Below are 9837 nucleotides of genomic sequence, written 5' to 3' on the forward strand. Positions count from 1 at the left end.
AAACCACAGTTAGAGGTTTACTTCTAGATATTCACTTTCCCACCCGTCAGGAAGTAATCTTTCTCTAAGAAACCTCAGTAACTCAGTCTCTATGCTAGAGGTTAAAACCCAATGACCTTTAAGGGACAGTTTGGAATTACAGGATACATACCCCACCTGGCAATAAGAAAAACAAAACTTCTAGGCAAACATAACATAGATCTAAGAACCAAAAACATGAATGGTGAATTTTCTATTTCAGGTAGATGGAGCATTTGAATAGTTCTCATTCTTCAGAAATTCCATGGGAAGAATATAACAATCAATTTACATATACTCATATGAGAGGTTTTATCTGTTCTGCAGAAAGAGGGCCATCTGACTCCCCAGAAGGGCTGGGCCCCAGTAAGTATTATAACTCTAGCTTCAGTTCTTCTCAGAGATTAAGAGAATTCCAAAGGCTTGTGAACTTGGCACTGAAGAGGGTACTTCAGTACCAGCTAAATCCCTGGTGTTTTAGTTGTGTGGGAGCTGTGGATACCAGCTTTCTTCTTCTGGTCTTGGCGCAGCCCCTGGATCAGTTGGTTTAGGATTGTAAGGTTGCTGTCTCTGCGAGGCAATGGCAGGGGTGGGAGGCAGTTTCCTTTATACTCGATCACTGCCATCTTGGCCCGATCTTGCTCACTCCGATTTGGGATCTGCAGCATTCTCGTGTAGCCCCCACGTTGAGCTTGGTACCGAGGGGCCAGAACTTTAAATAGCTTTGGGATCAAATCCTTCTCCTAGAAGGGAAGGGTTATTAAGAAGAGAGCCATTGCAGAGGCAGTTAACTTTCAGCCACGGCCAAAGATAAGATCCAACCCCCCCACCCTCAATCTGGTAGTGGCAAAGTTACACAGACGGAAGAGTTACAGCAGTAGCGGAGATTCAGATTCACATTCGAATTTAACAAATTTAGGAACATTTCTGATTTAGTTCACAATACCCGCCCAGCAGTAAGTGCCCTAGCTTAACTCTGACATTCCCCTCCACCAATAAATCCCCGCCCTAAGGAGGCAAAGAGTGCAATTTAGGAGACAGATAAGAGGAACTCACCGTAAGCCAGAAGTCAGCCATGCGCATAGCTCGTTCGTTGGTGTCTCCCAGCTTTCCATAGTCGATGAGCTGCGAGAACATATTATTACCGATCCAATTCAAGCATGAAATGAGGCGCCAATTTAATTATTCCTCTAATGCTCCAATGCAACCCCTCCATTCCATTAGCAAAGCATCTAATTTAACCCACCCTTAACCAGACCTCCACTTGAGGTATTGGAAAAGTGGATTCAGCTCAGGGTTCTAAAGGATTCAGAATTTGGGCAGGGCTCACGGACTGTTCCATTCCCTCCCCAAATCCGGAGGGATCCCGCCCCCCTGAGGCCAGACCCGCGCGGTGGTCTAGGGGTTTCCGTCCGCCACCACCTTGCGTAGCCCCACCCTTCACCTTCTCCGCATAGCCTCTCATCTCGTCCACGCGCGCCCATGACGCCTCGATGCGTTCGTGCCGCACCAGTCCCGTAAGCAAGTTTCGCAACAGGTGAATACGGGATTCAGGACCAAGGCCCAAGCGGCGGAACACGCGGCCATGGGAGATGGCGGCTGCGACTGACAACCTCATCTTCCGAGCTTCTCCCCGCCCCCTTTAAGGCCGGAACTGGAAATTCTTCAGAATAGACTAGCTGGAAACGCGAATTTCAGAGGACGCATGCGCTGTAGCCAGGTGCGTGGTAAACGTGTTTGCGCATGAGCATCAGACACTGCCTCGTTGGCAACCTGGGGGAGGGCGGAGAAGGGGTGTTAACCTTTTCCAGAGCTGGTGGCCTGGGTGAGTCTCTGGGCCCACTAGTACTCCTTGCCCTGACGGAGGAACGAGGCGCCCCCTAGTGTGGAATAAGCCACCCTTTAGGTTTCTTTTGTGCTGCGCTAGCTGTCTAGTGACACTTAGGGTGCTGGGACTCTCCGCCGCGGAGCCTGCTGGGAAAGTGAGTATCCGAGGGGAAAGGCGCCTGGGGTCCTCTGGGCTCCCAAAGTGGACACCTTGCCTGGTTCGGGGCAGTAGCGAACTGGCGTGTGTGAGCGCATCATTTTTAAAATATTTTTTTTTTTTCCGAAAACGTATAATAATGGTTCCCAGAAAAGAATGCAGATAGTGAGAATTTTCTTTTCTTGAACTCAAACCAAAAAACCAGACTCACTGCCGTCGAGTCGGATCCCCTTCTTGGGTTTCCGAGGCGATATCACAACGGAGGAAGATTGCCTAACCTTCCTTGCGAGGAGTGGCTGGTGGGTTTGAACCGCCAGCTTTCTGGTTAGCAGTCAAATGCCTTAGGCTAAGTACATGTAATTATCCCAGTTAAAGAAAAATTACAGTACTGAAAGAAAAACTAATGGATTAATACTTTTAAGTTACATCTACGTAGTTTTGAAAAAAAAATTGTGTTGAAGTAATGAATGAAAACTATAGTTAATTTTTGCAAGCCTTCTTGTTAGTTGCCATCAAAATATTTCCCAGTTTTGTGCCATCGTCTTTGATATATTGAGTCCATTGTTGAGGCTGTTTTTGTCAGTCCAGCTCATGGAGGGTTTTCCTTGAGGCTCTCGTTTATCAAACATATACTCTTCTAGTGATTGGTCTTTCCTGATGCTATGTCCACAGTAAGCGAACTGATGTCTCCCCATACTTGCTTCAAAGGATCATGCGACCATAGTCTGCAAATTTGTCGATGACTTTCAAAATTCCTCCTCTTCACATGTTCATATTCAGCAGAAAGTATAGTTAGATTTGTCACCTTGTCTTGACACATAGGTGACCAAAGAACACTTTTTATAAATTTTAATTTTGAAAAATTTCTTTCACATGAAGGACACTGCTTCTTAGTTCATCACAACTCAACACCAAATAATTGTACTTCTGCCTGGTACATTTCTTTCTCTGTAACCTTTCACTACTTTAAGTTATTAAAAAAAGATTTCTCCAGTTCACTTCATCTTAACCTTGGTGTTTTATTGTACATTGTTCAAGACTTATTCTGGCTCTTTGAAAATATTTTTGTGTCTGATTGCCCTTATTTGAAACTTCACATTAAAAAAAAAATCCTATAGAATATTATTTAAGTCTACTATTTTAAAAGCAGGAATATGTCATACCACAGGAGTTGGAGACACAAAATGTACCTGAAGTGAGCTTGAAAGATTACAAATTGTTATGAATTTACCATCAAATAAAATATAGCTGAATTTGATTGTATAACTGGTAGTGCTCCACATTTCCTTCCATGTAGAATAAAATATTTTTTAGTGGATAAGTTTTAAAAAATAAGTGATAATTTGAAACTGCATGTATGTTATTATAACTCAACAATAACCATAAAAAGTGCTTAGAACTTTGACTAGCAAAAGATTTTTTGGGGAAGGTGTAATTATATCACTAACATTTTTAGAATTGCTGTGCAAGATGATCATAAAAATCAGATTGACATTTAGCAGGTTTTATTACTGTTTTTAAGTTCTTTACAGACAATGCACCCCCTTACACCTATAACCTCCTATGCCTGCATAGCCATCATACCCCTTCATATGCTGGCTTGTTCTGAGTGTCCAATAGAGCTTCCAGGGAAGGTGCTTAGTATGGAACTGAGTATTCTGGCTGAGCCAGTACTGGTAGTAACTCTGATGAGAGTTTAAGTTGACCCCTGAGGAAGTGTTGGTAGTGACTGTAGTCAGTTTGTCAGGGGAGGTGATCCCAAACAGTGTTCTGAGAGGCAGCTGAAGAAGTAAGATCCCAACCTTTTGAAGAGTTTTTGTCCACAGCTTCTGTTGGGAGAAGGAGGTTGGACCTGCCTCTACCATTGCAGAGGATACCTGAATGCCTTCATCTTAAGTTACTAAAGCCTCCATTAAGCAGTGTGTTGGGAGTCATTACAGGGAGCTGAACAAATGTTCAATGAAGAATTGATGATGGGAAATATTTGATGGGACCCCAAGCCAACTTCTAGTTTCTATCCTGAAAATCTGCAATGTATAGCAATATCATGGGGACTGGCTCACTCTTGATACTATTTTTACCCTCAGGTTAGGGCTCTTAAGCTTTTTGCTTGCTCTGGATCCTGCATCTAGTTCTCATCATGGGACCTCTGGTTCTTGGGACTTGAGCCAGCACCCTGCTGTCTGACCTGCCAGTTTTGGGTTCATCAGTACCTGTGGCTATATGAATTGGGAGAAGCCTTCAGCTGACATCTGACACATGGACTTGGGTCTTGCCAGTCTCTACAACTGTGTGATCCGTTTCCTTGAGATAAAATCTGTCTCTATACACACATACATAAGTTTCACTGGTTTTGCTTCTCTAGAGGACCCAGCCTAAGACACCTTGTAAGCAGTATTGAATTTAGGAAAATAAATTTCTGATCTATATGCAACTAAAGTTGAGGTAGATAGGTCTGTAAAAGGGACATGGAGTTTGGGATAGAAATCTGCATAACCCGTGATGGTGATGTTTCACCTGGAGTTGGTGGCTAGCTATTTCCCATTGCCTTACTCTCTTCAAGTGGTATTATTTCCCTTCCCTGCTTCCTTTCCTTGTATTATTACTAAAATGGGATGCCCGCTGTTGAGATTTTAAGGTCCTACAAGGTCAGGGAGGGTTTCTGACTCATGCTTCCCACTGCCTTTTCCCTCTCCTACCCCACTGAGCTGGGAATGTGCTTTTTCTGTTTAGAAGTCTCTCAATACGAGGTGTTTTCTTTTGTTTTTAAATTTTGATTTGGGTGAAAGTTTACAGAGCAAATTAGTTTTTCATTCAACACTTCATACACATTTGTTTCAGGATGTTGATTGCAATCCTCACAATGTAACAGCTCTCTTTCCCCTGTGGTTACCTTTTCCCTGTGTCCTTCTTTCCTATGCATTCCTGTCCTCTGAGCTATCTCTGTACAAATTCTACCCTTTTGGTCTCTCAGGGTTGATCTCAATAATTTTTTTTTTTTAAATATATTTTAAAAAAGGAACTTTGATTTTTTAAAATCTGTGTTCCTTGATGATTTCACCTTTACTTAGAATGATTGTTTATCCTTTTCATTTTCTTTCATTTGACAGATATTTGGACTAAGTAGTGAAAAGCTCATGGAAACAGCAGTCAGGAGATCAAACGACTTACTGCATTGGGCAAATCTGCAGCAAAAGGCCTCTTTAAAGTGTTAAAAAGCAAAGATGTCACTTTGAGGACTAAGATGTACCTGATACAAGCCATAATATTTCCAATAGCCTCATATGCATGTCCAGGCTGAACAATGAATAAAGAAGTCTGAAGAATTGATGCCTTTGAATTATGGTATTGGCAAAAAATAGGTGGCATAGTACCTAAGGCATTTGACTGCTAACCAGAAGGCTGGCGATTCAAACCCACCAGCCTTGGAAGGAAGATTGGGCAATTTACTCTCAGAGATTTGGCCTCGGAAACCCAAGGAGGGGTTGCTATGAGTCGGAAACAACTTGATGGCAGTGGGTTTGGTTTTTTTTGGGTTGGCCAGAAGAATGAACAAATCTATCTTGGAAGAAGTGCAGTGAGAACACTTCTTAGAAGCAAGAATGGAGAGACTTCATTTGAACGTGTTATCAGGAGGGAACAGCACCTGGAAAAGGACATCGTGTTTGGTAAAATAGAGGGTCAGTGAACAAAAGGAAGACCCTCAATGAGATGTATTAACATAGTGGCTGCAATAGTAAGCTCAAACATAACAATGATTGTGAGGATGGCGCAGGGCAGGGCAGTGTTTTGTTCTGTTGTATATAGGGTTGCTATGAGTTGGAACCTACTCGGTGGCACTTAATAACAACAGTGAAAGGTCACAGAGAAAGAGATGTACCATGCAGAGGTACAATTAGTGAGATATTTGGTGTTGAGGTATGATAAAAATTAAAAAAAAAAATTAGCCATATCTTTTGTAGACTTCTGGCTAATTGAGAGTTATTTCTCGTTGCATGGATGTAGTATGATGAATAATGGTCTCCAAAAATGTCCTTTCTAATCTCTGGAACCTGTGAATATTTTACCTTAAGTAGCCAAAGGCACTTTGTAGCTGTGATTAAATTAAGGATTAAGGATTTTGAGATGGTGATAAGTTAGGCCCAGTGTAATCACAAGGGTCCTTATAAGAGGGAGGCAGAAGATCAGAGTTACAGTGATGCAGCATGAGAAGGACATGATTGGCCATTTCTGGCTTTGAAGGTGGAAGAGGGCCAGTGAACCAAGGAATGTGGGCAATTTCTAGGGACTGGAAAACTCAAGGAAACATATTCTTCCCTAGAGCCTTCAAAAGGAATGCAGCTGTGCTGACATTTTGATTTTTGCCTTACAAGACCCAAGTTTGGACTTCTCATCCCTAAACTGCAAAATAATAAATCTGTGTTGTTTTAAACTACTAAGTTTGTGGTGATTGTTTTCTAACAGAAATTAGAAACTAATTCGGTTACACGTTATACCTGTCAGAAGATTGTTGACCCTTGACTCTGGCAACCCTAGGCAGAATGGAATGCAACACTGCCCATCCTTATGATTGGTTATGGATCAGATTGTTGTGATCTGTAAAGTTTCATTACCTGCTTTTCAGAAGTAGATCACCAGGCTGTTATCTCTACTCTGTCTTAGTTTGGAAATTCCAGTGAAACCTGTTCAACATCATAACAGCATGGAAACCCCCATTGACAGACGGGTGTATTGCCTGGGAATGGAACCTGAGTGTCCTGCATGGAAGGCGAGAATTCTACCAACCTGTGCAAAGATACATGTTCAGAGATGTTAATTGTAGTGCTATTTATAATACTGAAAATTTAAGATGCTGGATGCTTAATAATAAGGGACTTGGTTAATGAAATACAAAGGAATATAACGCAGGTATTAAAATGATTAAAATTGACTGATATTTGCTGACCTAGGAAGGTGACCATGGTAGATTTTGAGTGGAAATAGAGATTACAGGACAGCATGTATACAATGATGCCATCTATACAAAATTGTATATATTTACGTCAATGTCTGGAAGGATGGTCATTAACGTAATTGCAGGAGTTAATCTGGGTGGTGGGATTTTGTGTGTTTAAATTTTTAAAATGTTTCTCCATAATTTTGCATTTTTTCAATGAATAAATGTTATTTTTACAAAAGAACAAATGATGCTTTTTCAAAATTCCATCAAAATCTGATTTGCTTTTTCCTATTCAAAACACTTCAGGGTCTCATTGCATAGTGGTTCTCAACCACGGGTGACTTAAATGCCCCAGGAACATTTGGCAAGCTTCAGAGATGTTTTTGATGGCAGGGATTGCTACTAGTGTCTTTTGTTGTTGTTATGTGCCATCGAGTCGGACCCGACTCATAGCGACCCCTCCTTGGGTTTCTGAGGCAGTGTCACTACGGAAGTAGATTGCCCCATCAGAGGTGTTGCTAAAACAGATTGAAAAACTGAGCAGAAGTCTTTATCCTGATAAAGCTCTTTCCTACCATCTGGTGGTGAGAGAAGGACTTGCAAGTTGCGTGTAGCCTCAACCCAAAACCAGGAGATTGACCTCAGAAATAAGATGGGAAGTTATAAGGAGAATAGCTATAGTTAGAATGAGAGACAGAAAAAGAGGAAAATCTGTGCTTGAGAAGGTCTGTGGTGGTCTTACTAATACCAGTAGTTTCTCTAGAAACTACCATTCTGTATCTGTAAAGCCTGCATTAGGATTCCAGTGTCCTGGTTTCTTTGTGAGATCCAGAATAAGTAGACGCTTTTTGGTTTGAGATAAGAAAGACTTTGGATAAACTTTATACACTTAACTTGGCAGATAAAAGTGCTCCCCCCTCCTTCATTTTAATCCATAGGTGCCTCTCTACTACCCAGGATGATAAAGCTTTCACTGTCAGAATAATTCCAGCCCAGAGCACATGGGATCAAGCCACGGCTTGTTGGTTTGGCTCAGTTTAACTATCATTTTCTCTTAATGAATGCATTTGCAAAGCTTCGCTGCCTCCCTTCTCCCCATTCTTCCTGCTCCTACCTCCAAGGCCATGTGAAAAAAAAAAAAATAGCTATTTTTTTGCTGTATTCATCAGTTTTACCTCTCCTTTTGTTCCAGCCTCTGGTTTTCTCTTTTTTAATTATAACTGACTAATGAGTTCCCCGGGAGCTCTGATAGCATAGTACCTAAGGCACTTGACTGCAAACCGGAAGGCTGGCGGCTCAAACCCACCAGCCACTCCTCGGAAGGAAGGTTGGGCAAGTAGTGATACTACCTCAGCAACCCAAGGAGGGGTCACTATGAGTCGGGGCCGACTTGACGGCACATAACCACAACAACGAGTTCCCCATCTGGCTTCTGTGTCTAATGTTCCTCCACAGGGCTGGGGCCACTGTTCACTTTTCCTGCCTGCTGGTCATTTCTGGAAGGCCTGCATTCTCTTACCCTTTGAAAGGATATTGCTCTCTTCCTACAGGTGTTGGGAAGAGGAGAATATTCCACAGCCCTTACTTCCTTTTTGCAGTGTTTCTTTATTCTTCATGACCTCATTGCTCAAATCTGTTTGGATGTAGCAGTCTTTTTACTAAATCCTTGAAAAGATGTCACAGATTGGTTTCTTCAGAAACATATGCTAAAACATGTGGGTACAAGATGTTTATTAAGGATCAACACCTGTGAAAGAAGGAGGAAGCAGTATTGGGCAGAAGATGAAGTTTAATTGTGATGTAGACCCTTCAGAGCCTTCATCAACCCAGTAAGGAGCTCCTGAGTTAGTGCAGCCCATCAGAACATTCTTTGCTGGGCAAAAATGACTGAGTCTTTATATTCTGCTTCACTCAGTCATCTGGTGCAGGCTGCCCGAGGAAAGGCATGACCTCTGGTGAAGGCACTCTTTGCAGTTGTTCTGGTTACCTAGTACTGCTCTGACAGGAATATACCACAGATGGAACGGCTTGGACAAACAGAAGTTTCTTCTCTTACAATTTTGGAGGCTTTAAGTCCAAGTTCAAAGTGCCAGGCTCTAGGGGCTGGGTGAAAGCACCTCAGTCTTGGGCTTCAGCTCTGTCTCCAGCTCCCAGCCCAGTGAAGCTGAAGGCTTTTCTTTACTCAGACAGCTGCTGGCTGCTGAGGCTGACAAGCCCAAGGTTGACAAAAAGGCACAGTCCCAATGTTACAAAACAACATGACAGGCCACTAATTCAAGTCCGGATAAGTCCCAAGATTGGCAGGGCATGGCAGGCTGTTGAACAACAACTTGGCTACGTGCAGGATTCAAGCATGCCAAAAGGCTAGAGACCAATCCCAAAGCTTCTCCTTATAAATGGGGAACAGACCACATCCCTAAGGCAGCTACTCAGCTGCTCCAGGAGATTCCACCATGGAGTTGATTGTCAGCCTCATCATGGGGAATAACTACCTCCAGCTGCCCAGTCACTCAACCAGGCCCAGCCAATTTGACAACCACCTTAACTACCATAGCAGTTAAGGCTGACTGAAGGATCTGACAGCTGAGGACTGGCTACTCATTTTGCTTCCCTCAGCTGGGCAGCAAGTTCTTCCTTGAAGGAGGTTCATGGTGGCACATTTCTGAGAGTCACAATGTAGAGGACAAACTAAATATGATAGTTCCTATGGTTCAGAGGGAAAGCACTAAAGAAAACAGAACCATTAGGAAGGTTGTTCCCAGGAGAGCATGCCCTGGTTCACATCTTTTCCAACAGAACAAACCCTTTAGATTATATTAGAAATAACAGTAACATTGAGTGCTATCAGGTGGCTGTTGCCTAGGGCCACCTGGAAATGTTACAATTCTTCCCTGGC

At 42.6% G+C, this 9837-nt stretch overlaps 1 protein-coding gene across 1 annotated transcript; it reads right to left on the minus strand.

Annotated features, from left to right (window-relative positions):
• Positions 1-479: 479 nt before the first annotated feature.
• On the minus strand, positions 480-1636 carry MRPL17 (mitochondrial ribosomal protein L17). Its single transcript, XM_007954577.1, has 3 exons — positions 1463-1636; positions 1075-1143; positions 480-761 (listed from the first exon to the last, which is right to left on the minus strand). Exons 1-3 carry the CDS (start codon positions 1634-1636, stop codon positions 480-482), a joined length of 525 nt encoding a protein of 174 aa, XP_007952768.1.
• Between the last annotated feature and the right edge of the window lie 8201 nt (positions 1637-9837).

Source organism: Orycteropus afer, unplaced genomic scaffold (assembly GCF_000298275.1).
Source record: "Orycteropus afer afer isolate SDZICR_OR568_19922 unplaced genomic scaffold, OryAfe1.0 scaffold00014, whole genome shotgun sequence".
NCBI classification, from domain to species: domain Eukaryota; kingdom Metazoa; phylum Chordata; class Mammalia; order Tubulidentata; family Orycteropodidae; genus Orycteropus; species Orycteropus afer.